This window comes from Nerophis ophidion, linkage group LG09, assembly GCF_033978795.1.
Source record: "Nerophis ophidion isolate RoL-2023_Sa linkage group LG09, RoL_Noph_v1.0, whole genome shotgun sequence".
NCBI lineage: Eukaryota > Metazoa > Chordata > Actinopteri > Syngnathiformes > Syngnathidae > Nerophis > Nerophis ophidion.
In genome coordinates, this window is record NC_084619.1 from 67,998,209 (window position 1) to 68,017,445 (window position 19,237).

General features: G+C 39.3%; 1 protein-coding gene across 1 annotated transcript in view; it reads right to left on the reverse strand.

Moving 5' to 3' along the window:
• oprm1 (opioid receptor, mu 1) overlaps nt 1–19,237 on the reverse strand; it is a 46,076-nt gene that overhangs the window by 9,032 nt on the left and 17,807 nt on the right. Inside the window, exons 2-3 of the mRNA XM_061911643.1 lie at nt 3,936–4,285; nt 1,465–1,643 (exon numbers count right to left, since the gene is read on the reverse strand). Of these exons, the coding sequence (XP_061767627.1) occupies nt 1,465–1,643; nt 3,936–4,285 (529 nt within the window). The remainder of the gene's footprint in view (nt 1–1,464; nt 1,644–3,935; nt 4,286–19,237) is intronic.

The following is a 19,237-nucleotide window of genomic DNA, read 5'->3' on the forward strand; positions in this document are numbered from 1 at the left end:
ATATTGACAGAAGCACTGTCGTTTAGTCAACGATCCTCTACATGACAGAGGTACTCTGCTGTTTTAAGGAAGCGACTTCAAAGTCTCTAGTCAAAGAACCTCTATATGACAGATTCACTCTTTTGTTTTTAGAAATGTACTTCAAAATCATGACACAAAGATCCTCCATATGACAGAAGCACTGCTGTTTTAGACAAAAATCACATGTCAAAGATCCTCTATATGACAGAAGCACTGCTGTTTTAGACAAAATCACATGTCAAAGATCCTCTATATGACAGCATGACCGCTGTTTTAGACAAAATCACATGTCAAAGATCCTCTCGATGACAGAAGCATTGCTGTTTTCATAAAAGGTAACGCAAAGTCATGAGACAGAGATCCTCAGTATGACAGAAGCACTGCCGTTTTAGGCATTTGCAACAAAATTGCCCGTCAAAGATCCTCTATATGACAGAGGCACTCTGCTGTTTACGGAAGAGACTTTAAATTCTTTAGTCAAAGATCCTCTATGTGACAGATTCACTCATTTGTTTTTAGAAATCTACTGCAAAAACATGACACAAAGATCCTCTATATGAATGTAATACTGCTGTTTTAGACATTTACTAGAAAATTCCAAGTCAAAGATCCTCTATATGACAGAGGCCCTCTGCTGTTTTCAGAAATGCATGCAAAACAAGAGACAAAAATTATCTATAAGAGAGAGGCGCTCTGCTGTTTTAAGGAAGCAACTTTAAAGTCTCTAGTCAAAGATCCTCTATGTGACAGATTCACTCTTTTGTTTTTAGAAATATTCTGCAAAGTCATGAGACAGAGATCCTCTATATTACAGAAGCACTGCCGTTTTAGACATTTATCATAAAATCGCCAGTCAAAGATCCTCTATATGACATAGGCACCCTGCTGTTTTAAGGAAGCGACTTTAAAGTCTCTAGTCAAAGATCCTCTATGTGACAGATTCACTCATTTGTTTTTAGAAATCTACTGCAAAAACATGACACAAAGATCCTCTATATGAATGTAATACTGCTGTTTTAGACATTTACTACAAAATTGCAAGTCAAAGATCTTCTATATTACAGAAGCACTGCCGTTTTAGACATTAACTACAAAATCACAAGTCAAAGATCCTCTATATGACAGAGGCCCTCTGCTGTTTTCAGAAATGTATGCAAAATCAAGAGACAAAGATTATCTATAAGAGAGAGGCGCTCTGCTGTTTTAAGGAAGTGACTTTAAAGTCTCTAGTCAAAGATCCTCTATGTGACAGATTCACTCTTTTGTTTTTAGAAATCTACTGCAAAACATGACACAAAGATCCTCTATATGAAAGTAATACTGCTGTTTTAAACGCTGTTTTACTACAAAATTGCAAGTCAAAGATCCTCTATATGACAGAAGAACTGCCGTTGTAGACATTTACTACAAAATCATGGAGGTGGCCTCAAGAGCCCGGCTAACCTGCGAGCCGGAGAGCATGCGCACGCTCTTGAGGCGCAGGATCATGAGGCCGTAGCAGACGGTGATGATGAGGACGGGCATGATGAAGGCGAAGATGAAGACGCAGATCTTCAACATGGTGTCCCAGTACCAGGCCGGGTGTGGGAACAGCAGCTGGCAGTCCACCATCACCGAGGAGGCTGCACGCACCACGCCCCCACCACACACACACACACACACACACACACACGCACACACGCACACACACACACACACACACACAAGCATTGTGTTAGCACAGCACTGCTCTTTACATACAGTCATGTACTCGAGAGGAGCACAAGTAAGTGTACTAGTTGAGTGTGCTAGTTGAGTGTGCTAGTTTAGTGTACTAGTTGAGTGTGCTAGATTAGTGTGCTAGTTTAGTGTGCTAGTTTAGTGTACTAGTTGAGTGTGCAAATTGAGTGGTCTAGTTTAGTGTACTAGTTGAGTTAGCTAGTTTAGTGTGCTAGTTTAGTATACTAGTTGAGTGTGCTAGTTGATTGTACTAGTTGAGTGTGCTAGTTTGGTGTGGTAGTTTAGTGTGATACTTTAGTGTGATAGTTTAGTGTGCTAGTTGAGTGTGCTAGTTTAGTGTTCTAGTTTAGAGTGCTAGATTAGTGTGCTAGTTTAGTGTGATAGTTTAGTGTGCTAGTTTAGTGTACTAGTTGAGTGTGCAAATTGAGTGGTCTAGTTTAGTGTACTAGTTGAGTTAGCTAGTTTAGTGTGCTAGTTTAGTATACTAGTTGAGTGTGCTAGTTGATTGTACTAGTTGAGTGTGCTAGTTTGGTGTGGTAGTTTAGTGTGATACTTTAGTGTGATAGTTTAGTGTGCTAGTTGAGTGTGCTAGTTTAGTGTTCTAGTTTAGAGTGCTAGATTAGTGTGCTAGTTTAGTGTGATAGTTTAGTGTGCTCAATGAGTGTGCTGGGTTAGTGTGATAATTTAGGGAGATAGTTAAGTGAACTAGTTTAGTGTGATAGTTTAGGGTGATAGTTTAGTGTACTAGTTGAGTGTGCTAGTTTAGTGTAGTAGTTTAGTGTGATCGTTTAATGTGCTAGTTGAGTGTGCTAGTTTAGTGTGCTAGTTGAGTGTGCTAGATTAGTGTGCTAGTTTAGTGTGATTGTTTAGTGTACTAATTGAGTGTGCTAGTTGAGTGTGCTAGTTTGGTGTGGTAGTTTAGTGTGTTAGTTTAGTGTGCTGGTTTAGTGTAGTAGTTTAGTGTGCTAGTTGAGCGTGCTAGTTTAGTGTGCTAGATTAGTGTGATAGTTTAGTGTGATAGTTGAGTGTGCTAGATTAGTGTGCTAGTTTAGTGTGATAGTTTAGTGTGATTGTTTAGTGCACTAGTTGAGTGTGCTAGTTGAGTGTGCTAGTTTAATGTGCTAGATTAGTGTGCTAGTTTAGTGTGATAGTTTAATGTGCTAGTTTAGTGTGATAGTCTAGTGTGCTAGTTTAGTGTACTAGTTTAGTGTGCTAGTTGAGTGTGCTAGTTTATTGTGATAGTTTAGTGTTATAGTTTAGTGTACTAGATGAGTGTGCTAGTTTAGTGTGGTAGTTGAGTGTGATAGTTTAATGTGCTAGTTGAGTGTGCTGGTTTAGTGTGCTAGTTTGGTGAAGTTTAGTGTGTTAGTTTAATGTGCTGGTTTAGTGTGATAGTTTAGTGTGCTAGCTTGGTGTGCTAGTTTAGTGTGCTAGCTTGGTGTGCTAGTTTAGTGTGCTAGTTTGATGTGCTAGTTTAGTGTGATAGTTTAGTGTGCTCAATGAGTGTGCTAGGTTAGTGTGATAGTTTAGGGTGATAGTTTAGTGTACTAGTTTAGTGTGATAGTTTAGGGTGATATTTTAGTGTACTAGTTGAGTGTGCTAGTTTAGTGTACAAGTTTAGTGTGATAGTTTAATGTGCTAGCTGAGTGTGCTAGTTGAGTGTGCTAGTTTAGTGTGTTAGTTTAGTGTGATAGTTTAATGTGCTAGTTGAGTGTGCTAGTTTAGTGTGCTAGCTTGATGTTGTACTTTAGTGTAATAATTTAGTTTGCTAGTTAAGTGTGGTAGTTACTTTGCTATTTTAGTGTGGTACATTAGTGTGCTAGTTTGGTGTGGTACTTTAGTGTGATAATTTAGTGTGGTACTTCAGTGTGCTGGTTTGGTGTGGTAGTTTAGTATGCTAGTTTAGTTTACTAGTTTAGTTAACTAGTTTAGTGTGATAATTTAGTTTGCTAGTTCAGTTTGCTACAGTTTTTTAGGATGTTCTGCAGCCAGTCCAAGATCCTCTGCAGTGTATGACAGGAACGTGTTGCTGTTTTTGAGGACTTTCTGCAAATAAGTGTAGTCAAAATCTGTCTAAGTATCTGACAGGAATGTGTTGCTGTTTTTGAGGATGTTCTGCAGCCAGTCCAAGATCCTGTAGAGTATATGACAGGAGGTCTCCCCCACAACGGCGGTCCAAGCTCCCGTATACGTACGCTTGACATGGGCGGAGGCCAAGAAGATGACGGGCAGGCCGATGGCGGACGACAGGATCCAGTTGCAGACGTTGACGATCTTGGCGTTGCGCGGCGTCCTGAAGTCCAGAGCCTTGACGGGATGACAGACGGCCACGTAGCGGTCGATGCTCATGGTGGTGAGCGTGAAGATGGAGATGAACATGTTGTAGTAGTCGATGGACATCACCATCTTGCACAGCACGTCCCCAAAGGGCCAGGTGCCCATCAGGTAGTTGACGCTCTGGAAAGGCAGCGTGCTGGTGACCAGAGTGTCGGCCAGCGCCAGGTTGAAGATGTAGATGTTGGTGGCCGTCTTCATCTTGGTGTACCTGCCCACCCCCCACAACACACTCTTTTTAGCAGCCACTGCAGCTTTTATGTGTGTGCATGTGTGTGTGTGTGTGTGTGTCACTTCCAGAAAACTATTCCCTTAGTGTGCAGTGACTTTTTCAATCCAAAAGAGGGCGCCATTATGAGCTACAACATGGTCACAGTGCAGTGTCAATACAGTCAGTGAGTGGGCCACACGCTCGCTTTAATATTACAACTTTATCTCCGTAAACCTACTCAGTGGCCTAGTGGTTAGCGTGTCCGGCCTGAGATCAGCAGGTTGGGAGTTCAAACCCCAGCCGAGTCATACCAAAGACCAGGGGTCACCAACCTTTTTGAAAGCAAGAGTGAAGTGAAGTGAATTATATTTATATAGCGCTTTTTCTCTAGTGACTCAAAGAGCTTTACATAGTGAAACCCAATGTCTAAGTTACATTTAAACCAGTGTGGGTGGCACTGGGAGCAGGTGGGTAAAGTGTCTTGCCCAAGGACACAACGGCAGTGACTAGGATGGTGGAAGCGGGAATCGAACCTGCAACCCTCAAGTTGCTGGCACGGCCACTCTACCAACTGAGCTACTTCTTTGGTATTGATTAATGCGAAGGGCTACCAGTTTGATACACACTTAAATAAATTGCCAGAAATAGCCAATTTGCTCAATTTACCTTTAATGAATAAATCTATATATATATATTAAAAAAATGGGTATTTCTGTCTGTCATTCCGTCGTGGATTTTTTTTCCTTTTACGGAAAGTTTTTTGTAGAGAATAAATTATGAAAAAAACACTTAATTGAATGGTTTATAGGAGGAGAAAACACGAAAAAAAAATGAAAATTAAGTTTTGAAACATAGTTTATCTTCAATTTCGACTCTTTAAAATTCAAAATTCAACCGAAAAAAATTAAGAGAAAAATTAGCCAATTCGAATCTTTTTGAAAAAATTAAAAAAAGAATTTATGGAACATCATAAGTCATTTTTCCTGATTAATATTAATTTTAGAATTTTGATGACATGTTTTAAATAGGTTAAAATCCAATTTGCATTTTGTTAGAATATATAACAAATTGGACCAAGTTATATTTCTAACAAAGACAAATCATTATTTCTTCTAGATTTTCCAGAACAAAAAATTTAAAAGAAATTCAAAAGACTGCCGCTCCATGTTCAAACTGCTTCCACAGTGGAGTGTTTTAAGTCTCGTCTTAAGACCCACTTTTATTCTTTGGCTTTTAACACTACGTGAGTTGTGTGGTCCTCTGTCCTCTGTTGTCCTCTGTGTTTTTTATACACTTTTATTTTTATTTTACTGTTTTTATTGATTTTACCCTTTAAAATAGTTTTTAATCATATTTGTTTTTATATTGTTTTTATTGGTTTTATTTTTATTCATTTTTTGTTTTATTCAGTCATTGGTGGAGCATAATATTGTTTTTAACATGGCTGTGCAGCACTTTGGAAACGTTATTGTTGTTTAAATGTGCTATATAAATAAAGTGGATTGGATTGGACTGAAAAGACTTTGAAATAAGATTTAAATTTGATTCTACAGATTTGCCAGAATATTTTTCTAAAATTTTAATCATAATAAGTTTGAAGAAACATTTCACAAATATTCTTTGTCGAAAAAAACAGAAGCTAAAGTGAAGAATTAATTTAAAATGTATTTATTATTCATTAAAATAAATAAAAAAGAAAAAAATACTTGAACATTGATTTAAATTGTCAGAAAAGAAGAGGAAAGAATTTAAAAGGTAAAAAGGTACATGTGTTTAAAAATCCTAAAATCATTTTTAAGGTTGTATTTTTTTCTCTAAAATTGTCTTTCTGAAAGTTATAAGAAGCAAAGTAAAAAAATAAATGAATTTATTTAAACAAGTGAAGACCAAGTCTTTCAAATATTTTCTTGGATTTTCAAATTCTATTTGAGTTTTGTCTCTCTTAGAATTAAAAATGTCCAGCAAAGCAAGACCAGCTTGCTAGTAAATAAATACAATTAAAAAATAGAGGCAGCTCACTGGTAAGTGCTGCTATTTGAGCTATTTTTAGAACAGGCCAGCGGGCGACTCATCTGACTATAAAAATCCCTGCTTTCATGATCCACGTCTTGGATCCTGACATATTCTTGGTTTTGGTTCTGTTTGATATCACATTCTGTCTAGTGTTTGTCTTCCTCAGTTCTTTGTGGCACTTCCTGGTTTATTTCTGTTGTCCTAGCAACGCATTTGTGTCACCTGCCTTCCGTGTGATCACGCACACCTGCCTCCTGATTTATGTCCCTACATATGCCCGCCTTTGTTTGACATTCAGTCTTGGACTCTAGTTTGCTACACGTTGGCATCTCTCTTCCCGCATTGTGGTAACTAATCTTTTTTCACCCTATTAGCTTCCATGCTATTTTGTTTGTTTGGTCTAGCTCCATCCTAACTTGCCGATTGTAGTGTACCATATGTATTGTACCATATGTAGTGTACCATATGTAGTGTACCATATGTAGTGTACCATATGTATTGTACCATATGTATTGTACCATATGTATTGTACCATATGTAGTGTACCATATGTAGTGTACCATATGTATTGTACCATATGTATTGTACCATATGTAGTGTACCATATGTATTGTACCATATGTAGTGTACCATATGTAGTGTACCATATGTAGTGTACCATATGTATTGTACCATATGTAGTGTACCATATGTAGTGTACCATATGTATTGTACCATATGTATTGTACCATATGTAGTGTACCATATGTATTGTACCATATGTATTGTACCGTATGTAGTGTACCATATGTATTGTACCATATGTAGTGTACCATATGTATTGTACCATATGTATTGTACCATATGTAGTGTACCATATGTAGTGTACCGTATGTAGTGTACCGTATGTATTGTACCATATGTAGTGTACCATATGTATTGTACCATATGTATTGTACCATATGTAGTGTACCATATGTAGTGTACCATATGTATTGTACCATATGTATTGTACCATATGTAGTGTACCATATGTATTGTACCATATGTATTGTACCATATGTAGTGTACCATATGTATTGTACCATATGTATTGTACCATATGTATTGTACCGTATGTAGTGTACCGTATGTATTGTACCATATGTATTGTACCATATGTATTGTACCATATGTATTGTACCATATGTAGTGTACCATATGTAGTGTACCATATGTAGTGTACCATATGTAGTGTACCATATGTATTGTACCATATGTATTGTACCATATGTATTGTACCATATGTAGTGTACCGTATGTATTGTACCGTATGTATTGTACCGTATGTAGTGTACCGTATGTATTGTACCATATGTAGTGTACCATATGTATTGTACCATATGTAGTGTACCATATGTAGTGTACCATATGTAGTGTACCATATGTATTGTACCATATGTATTGTACCATATGTAGTGTACCATATGTATTGTACCATATGTAGTGTACCATATGTAGTGTACCATATGTAGTGTACCATATGTATTGTACCATATGTATTGTACCATATGTAGTGTACCATATGTATTGTACCATATGTAGTGTACCATATGTAGTGTACCATATGTAGTGTACCATATGTAGTGTACCATATGTAGTGTACCATATGTAGTGTACCATATGTAGTGTACCATATGTAGTGTACCATATGTAGTGTACCATATGTATTGTACCATATGTATTGTACCATATGTATTGTACCATATGTAGTGTACCATATGTAGTGTACCATATGTAGTGTACCATATGTATTGTACCATATGTAGTGTACCATATGTAGTGTACCGTATGTAGTGTACCGTATGTAGTGTACCGTATGTAGTGTACCGTATGTAGTGTACCGTATGTAGTGTACCGTATGTAGTGTACCGTATGTAGTGTACCATATGTAGTGTACCATATGTAGTGTACCGTATGTAGTGTACCGTATGTAGTGTACCATTTGTAGTGTACCATATGTATTGTACCATATGTCCCGGCAAGAAATCTGCCTTCAAAAGACTCCGGCTTATTAGTGATTCCTAGAGCCCAAAAAAAGTCTGCGGGCTATAGAGCGTTTTCCGTTTGGAGTGCTAGTTTAGTGTGCTAGTTTAGTGCACTAGTTGAGTGTACTAGTTTGGTGTGGTAGTTTAGTGTGTTAATTTAGTGTGCTAGTTTAGTGTGCTGGTTTAGTGTAGTAGTTTAGTGTGATATTTGAGTGTGCTAGTTTAGTGTGCTAGTTTAGTGTGATAGTTGAGTGTGCTAGTTGAGTTTGCTAGATTAGTGTGATAGTTTAGTGTGATAGTTTAGTGCTAGTTTGGAGTGCTAGTTTGGAGTGCTAGTTTGGAGTGCTAGTTTGGAGTGCTAGTTTGGAGTGCTAGTTTGGAGTGCTAGTTTGGAGTGCTACTTTGGAGTGCTAGTTTGGAGTGCTGGTTTGGAGTGCTGGTTTGGAGTGCGCTAGTTGAGTGCGCTAGTTGAGTGCGCTAGTTTGGAGTGCTAGTTTGGAGTGCGCTAGTTTGGAGTGCGCTAGTTTGGAGTGCGCTAGTTTGGAGTGCGCTAGTTTGGAGTGCGCTAGTTTGGAGTGCGCTAGTTTGGAGTGCGCTAGTTTGGAGTGCGCTAGTTTGGAGTGCGCTAGTTTGGAGTGCGCTAGTTGAGTGCGCTAGTTGAGTGCGCTAGTTGAGTGCGCTAGTTGAGTGCGCTAGTTGAGTGCGCTAGTTGAGTGCGCTAGTTGAGTGCGCTAGTTGAGTGCGCTAGTTTGGAGTGCAAGTTTAGTGTTTTAATTGAGTTTGATAGTTTAGTGTGCTAGTTTGTAGCGCTAGTTTCTGGAATGCCCTCCCGGTAACAGTTCGAGATGCTACCTCAGTAGAAGCATTTAAGTCTCACCTTAAAACGCATCTGTATACTCTAGCCTGCCCTGCGATGAGGTGGCGACTTGTCCAGGGTGTACCCTGCCTTCCGCCCGATTTGTAGCTGAGATAGGCGCCAGCGCACCCCCGCAAACCCGAAAGGGAATAAGCGGTAGAAAATGGATGAATGGATACTCTAGCCTTTAAATAGACCTCCTTTTTAGACCAGTTGATCTGCCGCTTCTTTTCTTTCTCCTATGTCCCCCCCCTCCCTTGTGGAGGGGGTCCGGTCCGATGACCATGGATGAAGTACTGGCTGTCCAGAGTCGAGACCCAGGATGGACTGCTCGTCGGGACCCAGGATGGACCGCTTGCCTGTATCGGTTGGGGACATCTCTACGCTGCTGATCCGCCTCCGCTTGAGATGGTCTCCTGTGGACGGGACTCTCGCTGCTGTCTTGGATCCGCTTTGAACTGAACTCTCGCGGCTGTGTTGGAGCCACTATGGATTGAACTTTCACAGTATCATGTTAGACCCGCTCGACATCCATTGCTTTCGGTCCCCTAGAGGGGGGGGGGTTGCCCACATCTGAGGTCCTCTCCAAGGTTTCTCATAGACAGCATTGTCACTGGCGTCCCACTGGATGTGAATTCTCCCTGCCCACTGGGTGTGAGTTTTCCTTGCCCTTTTGTGGGTTCTTCCGAGGATGTTGTAGTCGTAATGATTTGTGCAGTCCTTTGAGACATTTGTGATTTGGGGCTATATAAATAAACATTGATTGATTGATTGACTTGTCCCTAGTTTACATACTAGCGCTTTCTGTTAATTCTAGCTTCCACGCTAGTTCTGTTTTTTTTTTTTGTCTTTAGTGCCTATGTGCCAGTATTTCTGTTATTAGTTTGTTTTTGTAGTTGGGAATAAATCATCATTCCTACCTTAACGCTGTGTTCCATCTCTGCTGCACCACGAGAATGCAAACGCACCTGCTTGGCACTCAGCATTAAGGGTTGGAATTGGGGGTTAAATCACCATAAATGGTTCCCGGGCGCGGCACCGCTGCTGCTCACTGCTCCCCTCACCTCCCAGGGGGTGATCAAGGCTGGTGGGTCAAATGCAGAGAATAATTTTGCCACATCTAGTGTGTGTGTGACAATCATTGGTACTTTATCTCTAACTTTAACTTAAAAATGTAAGTTGTTTTCCCCTTAATATTAGAACTTTTTTTTTTTTTTTTTTTTTTTTCAGCCAAATGAAATGGACTTATTTGCACTCTCCATTTTACAACTTTATTCTGATTCAGATTTGACTTTTACGTCCCTCCTTAATATTTTATTACAACATCGCAGGACTGTATTAAAAAAATCATGCTTATAGACATAAAATATTTATATTTTCATTTTACCTCATAAAACTGGATTTTTACGTCATTTAATTTGAAAACATTATTCTTGAAAAAGTAGTACTTTTCACCCCACATTTAAAAGGCCTACTGAAATGAGATGTTCTTATTTAAACGGCGATAGCAGCTCCATTCTATGTGTCATACTTGATCATTTCGCCATATTTTTGCTGAAAGGATTTAGTAGAGAACATCCACGATAAAGTTTGCAACTTTTGGTCGCTAATAAAAAAAGCCTTTCCTGTACCGGAAGTAGCAGACGATGTGCGCGTGACGTCACGGGTTGTGGAGCTCCTCACATCTGAACTTTGTCTACAATCATGGCCACCAGCAGCGAGAGCGATTCGGACCGAGAAAGTTACTCTTTCCCCATTAATTTGAGCAAGGATGAAAGATTTATGGATGAGGAAAGTGAGAGTGAAGGACGAGAAAAGAAAAAAAACCTAGACAGCAGAGCGATTCAGGTGTTATTAGACAAATTTACTAGGATAATTCTGGAAAATCCCTTATCTGCTTATTGTGTTAGTAGTGTTTTAGTGAGATTATATATCTGTACACCTTTTTTTCAGTACCCGTCGACGAGTGGTGGCGATGCCCAACTCTGCCCCTTCGCAAGGGACCCTCTTCGAAACACGATCTTGCGAAATGATCCCTGCATAATACACTGTACTTTTGTGTGTGTGTGGTCCAATCCAACCGTGTGCGTTGACCGCTCCGTTCCATAGTAAAGCTTCACCGTCATCTTTCGGGAATGTAAACAATGAAACACCGGTTGTGTTTGTGTTGCTAAAGCCGGCCGCAATACACCGCTTCCCACCTACAGCTTTCTTCTTTGACGTCTCCATTATTCATTGAACAAATTGCAAAAGATTTAGCAACACAGATGTCCAGAATACTGTGATGAAAAGAGACGACTTATAGCTGTCAACGGTGCTGGAACAAAATGTCCTCTACAATGCGTGACGTCATACCTCAACGTTTTAGCATGATAGTTCCGCGCAAAATTTAAAATTGCTATTTAGTAAACTAAAAAGGCCGTATTGGCATGTGTTGCAATGTTAATATTTCATCATTGATATATAAACTATCAGACTGCATGGTCGCTAGTAGTGGCTTTCAGTAGGCCTTTAAGCTCCACTATATTCATATTCCGCTTTTTATTATTGCACAATTCAGCATTCTCCCAGCCATATTAAGGAATAAATGATGTTGTGACCTTGAGATGTGGAGTCAGGAGGCAACATGCAGTTAAGAGTCTCTTAAAAATAACAATCTAGTGCAGCAGGGAAGTGCACAGGAAGGCTTGCATGTCTGTCAGTGTTACAAATGCGGCTGTGCTTCCTGTGCACTCCCCTGCTGCACTAGGTTGTCGTCATTCAAGACTGCACGTCGCCTGCCGTCTCTACATCTCGCAATAAAAAAAAAAAAAACGAGTCTTTTTGTGTGCAAGACCTTTTCCAGATCAAAGACTTCAAAGGTCCACAGCATGAACAGGAGTGCAGTACAATTATGAGTCAGAGCACTCAGGAAGTACTTCACAATAAATGTGTTGAACGTAACTCTGCAAGAACTCCTCTTCCTGTGGAAAGTGCTTTTTGAAGTACGAGCAAGTACACACTTTGTACATTAAGTACAGTTACACGTTAGTCAAAGATCCTCTATATAAGAGGATTATGCTGCTGTTTTTAACCACCTACTGTCGAAACAAAGCTAGTCAAAGATCCTCTTTATGGCAAAATGGATCTGCTTTTTTCCAGCAGCTACTGTTTAAACATTAGTCAAAGATCCTCTATATGACAGGATTATGCTGCTGTTTTTAACCGCCAAATGTAAAAAATAAAATAAATAAAAAAGCTAGTTAAAGATCCTCATTTAGGCAGAATCGCTCTGCTGTTTTTGAGCAACTTCTGTAAAAGTATTGGTTAACAATCCTCTTTATGACATATTTAGTCTTAGACTTAGATGGGTCACATCTAGTCTTAGACCAGGGGTCACCAACCTTTTTGAAAGCAAGAGCTACTTCTTGGGTACTGATTAATGCGAAGGGCTACCAGTTTGATACACACTTAAATAAATTGCCAGAAATAGCCAATTTGCTCAATTTACCTTTAATAAATAAATCTATATATATATATATATATATATATATATATAAAAAAATGGGTATTTCTGTCTGTCATTCCGTCGTACATTTTTTTTTTCCTTTTTACGGAAGCTTTTTTGTAGAGAATAAATGATGAAAACATTTAATTGAACGGTTTAAAAGAGGAGAAAACGGGAAAAAAATGAAAATTTAATTTTGAAACAGTTTATCTTCAATTTCGACTTTTTAAAATTCAAAATCAACCGAAAAAAATGAAGAGAAAAAACTAGCTAATTCGAATCTTTTTGACAAAATAAAAAATTAAAAAAAAACATAAATAGTAATTTTTCCTGATTAAGATTAATTTAAAAATTTTGATGACATGTTTTAAATAGGTTGAAATCCAATCTGCACTTTGTTAGAATATATAACAAATTGGACCAAGCTTTTGTCACGCCTGTAAGTTATGTTTTGGTTTTGGTCATGCTATTTTTAGTTTTTGGACATTCAGTCACGTTTTGCACTTCCTGGTTTTGTTTGTTTCCATGCCAACGCATTAGTTTTCACCTGTCACGTGCCTGTTCTCAGCCTCACACATGCGCACGCACCCTACCCATGCTGCACCTCCTTCATGTCCTCGTCCATAGTTTTTGTATTTATGCCATTGTGCTAGTTTTGTTTATAGTTTATTATTATTCATAGCCAGTTGTTTTTGTGCTAAGTCCTTTAGTTTATGTCCATCGTTTCATGCCATCGAGCAGGTGTTTTTGTTTCACGTTTGTACTGTTTAGCCAAGTTTCTTCGTCCATTGTGAGCGCGTTTTGTTGTTTATTTGTTTATTAAATAAACAACCATGTACTTACATTCATGCCTGACTCGTCCCACATCATCCTTGCATCGAGGAGGAACAAACAACCACAGCCCAAGCCTGACCGCTATATTTCTAACAAAGACAAATCATTATTTCTTCTAGATTTTCCAGAACAAAAATAAATAAAAAAATTCAAAAGACTTTGAAATAAGATTTAAATTTGATTCCACAGACTTTTTAGATTTGCCAGAATATTTTTGAGGAATTTTAATCATAAGTTTGAAGAAATATTTCACGAATATTCTTCGTCGAAAAAACAGAAGCTAAAATGAAGAATTAAATTAAAATGTATTTATTATTCTTTACACAAAAAAAAGAATACTTGAACGTTGATTTAAATTGTCCGGAAAGAAGAGGAAGGAATTTAAAAGGTAAAAAGGTGTGTTTAAAAATCCTAAAATCATTTTTAAGGTTATTTTTTCTCTCTAAAATTGTCTTTCTGAAAGTTATAAGAAGCAAAGTAAGAAAATAAATGAATTTATTTAAACAAGTGAAGACCAAGTCTTCAAAATATTTTCTTGGATTTTCAAATTCTATTTGAGTTTTGTCTCTCTTAGAATTAAAAATGTCCAGCAAAGCGAGACCAGCTTGCTAGTAAATAAATACAATTTAAAAAATAGAGGCAGCTCACTGGTAAGTGCTGCTATTTGAGCTATTTTTAGAACAGGCCAGCGGGCGACTCATCTGGTCCTTACGGGCGACCTGGTGCCCGCGGGCACCGCGTTGGTGACCCCTGTTTTAGACTTCGATAGGTGCTGGTGACAGTAAGATGGTCTCTCTCAGAGGTCCCACTTCCTGCTAACAAGCCCCATTTCTTCATTAAATCCCAATGAAGCGAGTTCGTTGTTTGTCATTTTGATTTGAGCAGGGAGGCACGCAGCAGCATGTTGACTCTGATTGTCTCATTAAAGTCTTTTAACGTCTCCCCTAAGTCCTCCTTCCTATTTCCTCTCTCCTTCCATCCTCCACCTCGCTTGTTTGCAACACATTCTTCTACAAACCCCGTTTCCATATGAGTTGGGAAATTGTGTTAGATGTAAATATAAACAGAATACAATGATTTGCAAATCCTTTTCAACCCATATTCAGTTGAATATGCTACAAAGACAACATATTTGATGTTCAAACTCATAAACATTTTTTTTTTTTGCAAATAATCATTAACTTTAGAATTTGATGCCAGCAACACGTGACAAAGAAGTTGGGAAAGGTGGCAATAATGTCGTATTTTACGCTTCATAATGAGCCACACATTTTCGATGGGAGACAGGTCTGGACTGCAGGCGGGCCAGGAAAGTACCCACACTCTTTTACTACGAAGCCACGCTATTGTAACACATGGCTTGGCATTGTCTTGTTGAAATAAGCAGGGGCGTCCATGATAACATTGCTTGGATGACAACATATGTTGCTCCAAAACCTGTATGGACCTTTCAGCATTAATGGTGCCTTCACAGATGTGTAAGTTACCCATGCCTTGGGCACTAATACACCCCCATACCATCCCAGATTGCTGGCTTTTCAACTTTGCGCCAATAACAATCCGAATGGTTATGTTCCTCTTTGTCACGGACACCACGTCCACAGTTTCCAAATATAATTTGAAATGTGGACTCGTCAGACCACAGAACACCTTTCCACTTGGCATCAGTCCATCTTAGATGAGCTCGGGCCCAGCCAAGCCGACGGCGTTTCCGGATGTTGTTGATAAATGGCTTTGGCTTTGCATAGTAGAGCTTTAACTTGCACTTACAGATGTAGCGACCAACTGTAGTTACTGACAGTGGTTTTATGAAGTGTTCCTGAGCCCATGTGGTGATATCCCTTACACACTGATATCGGTTTTTGATGCAGTACGGTCTGAGGAATCAAAAGTCCGTAATATCATCGCTTACGTGCAGTGATTTCTCCAGATTCTCTGAACCTTTTGATGGTTTTACGGACCGTAGATGGTAAAATCCCTAAATTCCTCGCAACAGCTCGTTGATAAATGTTGTTCTAAAACTGTTCGACAATTTGCTTACAAATTGGTGACCCTCGCCCTATACTTTCTTGTGAAAGACTGAGCATTTTTTGGGAAGCTGCTTTTATACCCAATCATGGCACCCACCTGTTCCCAATTAGCCTGCACACCTGTGGGATGTTCCAAATAAGTGTTTGATGAGCATTCCTCAACTTTATCAGTATTTATTGCCACCTTTCCCAACTTCTTTGTCATATGTTGCTGGCATCAAATTCTAAAGTTAATGATTATTTTCTTATGAGTTTGAACATCAAATATGTTGTCTTTGTAGCATATTCAACTGAATATGGGTTGAAAAGGATTTGCAAATCATTGTATTCTGTTTATATTTACATCTAACACAATTTCCCAACTCATATGGAAACGGGGTTTGTACTTAAGCTCATTTAGGACATTCATGCTTTTAATTGTTTTTACCTACTCAGTGGCCTAGTAGTTAGAGTGTCTGCCCTGAAATTGGTAGGTTGTGAGTTCAAACCCCGGCCGAGTCATACCAAAGACTATAAAAATGTGTGTTTTAGTTTTTCCTCTGTGCGTTTAGTATTTCCTGTCAGCACTCTTATTTTGGTTCAGCTTCCTGTTTGTCTCCCTGAGTGCTTTGTTTCCCCTCAGCTGTGGCTGATGGGCACATGGCCACACCTGGTGTCAATCAGTCCGATCCGATTTGTTGTACCTTCTTTGTCTTCCAGTCAGTGCTGGATTATTGATTTGGCTTGTCGATGACTTCCGTATTGTCGCTCCTGTCGTGTCGTTGCATGTCGAGTTATTGAAGCGTAGCAGTAAGCTATCTTTCGGTATCTTTTTGTAGCTTACTGTTTTGTGTTCCCTGCTTCCGTTTTGTTTTCACTCTAAAAGTAACGACTTCTGTTTTCCTGTTTGCTACCTGCTATCTTCCACGCTTGGCCCCTTTTTGTTTCTTGCTAGCTTCCATGCTAAAGACCCTTTTGTTTGTTATCCACCTTGTGCGCGTCCTTTGTTAGTACCCTTTTGTTTGTTATTATTCTATATTTTAATTAAATCATGTTTTCTCAATCCATGCCTGCCTCCATCGCTGCATCTTGGGGTTCGTCACCGACTAACTTTGACACATTCAAACCCAAGTTCCAAACCAAATTCCGTTTTTCCTGGAAATTCAAAGCATTCAAACGTTGAAACTATTCTTACATCCTGTCGGTGTCATGCCTGCTAATCTGGGTTTATGTTTGATCATGTTATGTTTTTGTTTTTGGACTCTTGTTTCCCGTTTTGCACTTCCTGGTTTTGTTGGTTTCCATAGATACTCATTAGTTTCCACCTGGTCTCCAAGTCACGCCCCTGTCCTCAGCCTCACACCTGTCACTAATCATCATAGTCATTATTTAAGCCATTCTGTCCCTGTCCTCGTCCTGGGAACTTTGCTTTACCTACCGGACTTTGTATCGAACCCTCAAGACCATGCACCTACCTTTCCTTGCCATGTTTATTATTGTTTTGACCACGCCACGTAATATCTTGTTTGTATTTATGCCCCTGTGCAAGTTTTTTTTGGTTTGTTTTGTACCATTTATAGTATCTTTTGTTTATTTGTATATAGTCATGCCATTGTGCTGTTTTGTTTGAAGTTTAGTCTAGATCAGGGGTGTCAAACTCAAATACAGAGTGGGCTAAAATTTTAAACGGAACAAAGGTTGAACAAATTAACTTTTTAATAGGGACCCAAACAAGTTTTGCATTAAATATTGAACAAGCAAGGCTTATATAACTTTAGTGACATGCAAAATCCAGTTTCAAATAATAATAATAATTAAAAAAAATATCAATGGCATATCAAATAAAATTCAGGTAAAAATGTTATGCCTTTTTTTTTGTATTTGCAATCTTCTGAGGTAATTATCAATTTTTTTCCACAGGCTAATAATACATTTGAAAATAAAATAACAATAATGAATGAACCAAACATTCAGGCCTTGAAGTAGCAAGAGAAAATGCATGAATAAAACGTTAATTATTGGTCAGTTTGCTGGAAGTTTCCCGGAAGAGTTAGTGCTGCAAGGGGTTCTGGGTATTTGTTCTGTTGTGTTATGGTGCGGATGTTCACCCGAAATGTTTGTCATTCTTGTTTGGTGTGGGTTCACAGTGTGGCGCATATTTGTTACAGTGTTAAAGTTGTTTATACGGCCACCCTCACTGTGACCTGTATGGCTGTTGACAAGTATGCCTTGCATTCACTGGTGCGTGTGTGTGTGTGTGTGTGTGTGTGTGTAAAAGCCAGAAATATTATGTGACACGCTGTTAGTATGGAGGAAAAGCGGACGTGACGACAGGTTGTGTCAGGCTTTCCCCTGACAGTTTGTCTATGTTTTAGTTTTCTTCTGCATTTGTCTGTTTCCTCTGTGTTTAGTATCTCCTGTCTTTAGTTCCTGTCTAGTGCTCTTATTTTGTCAGCTTCCTGCCTTGTTCCCTGAGTGCTGTGTTCCTCCTCAGCTGCGGCTGATTGGCACCTGGCCACACCTGTTGCCAATCAGCCCGCTCCTATTTGTACCCTCTTTGTCTTGTGTCAGTTGCCGGATCATTGTGTTGTCATTTGTATTGTCGTTGCCACATGTCGCTCCTGTCGTTGCTATCGTGTCGTTTTATTGCAGCGTAGCGCTAAGCTACATGCGTTTGTTTGTAACTTACTGTCTTTTGTTCCCTGCTTCTGTTTTTTAACGACTTCTGTTTTCCTGTTCGCTACCCGCTAGCTTCCACGCTAGGCCCCTTTTTTGTTTCTTGCTAGCTTCTATGCTAAAGACCCTTAGTTTGTTATCCGCCTCGTGCACGCTTTGTGTTAGTACCCTTTTGTTTGATTTTGTCTTAGTATCTTTATTAAATCATGTTTTCTCACTCCATGCCCGCCTCCATCTCTGCATCTTGGGTTTCGTCACCAAATAACTCTGACAGGTTGTAGAGAACGCTAAATGCTAAACACCCCCAATATAGTTGTCCAGGTGGAAATCGGTAGAAATTCGGGAGAATGGTTGCCCCGGGAGATTTTCGGGAGGGGCACTGAACTTCGGGAGTCTACCTAAAAATTAGGAGGGTTGGCAAGTATGAGTATTAGCGGTGAATGCGGTGTTACAGCGGCACCGACGCTGTATAACACCGGCGGGCCAGCTCTAATGCTAAATTGATATTGCCTCAAGGGCCAAATTAAATTACACGGCGGGCCAGAGTTTGACACCCATGGTCTGGATCCGGGGTAGGGAACCTATGGCTCTAGAGCCAGATGTGGCTCTTTCGATGACTGCATCTGGCTCTCGGATAAATCTGAGCTAACACTGCTTAACACAATAAGTAATGACTAATTAGGGTCCTTGGCCCATGGCCAGGGACCCTATTGAAACTGCTGTGTTTTATTATTATTCCGCACCTACGCGCTGTAATTTGACCCCCTTAACATGCTTCAAAACTCACCAAATTTGACACACACGTCGGTATAGCAAACCTTCTCAACATATTAAGCAACCAATTCCCCAAAATGAAAATTGCGCTCTAGCACCCCCTAGGAAAAAACTACAGACAAAACTGCATGTAACTTCTGTTAGGAATGTCATAGCGACATGAAACAAAAACTCCTATGTAGGTCTGACTTAGACCCAATTTTCATACACTCACTTCTTTCAGCAAAGATCTACAGGAAGTTGGCAAAAACCCCTTCAAAATAAAATTTTTGCAAAAAGTACAATTTTTGCCTCATT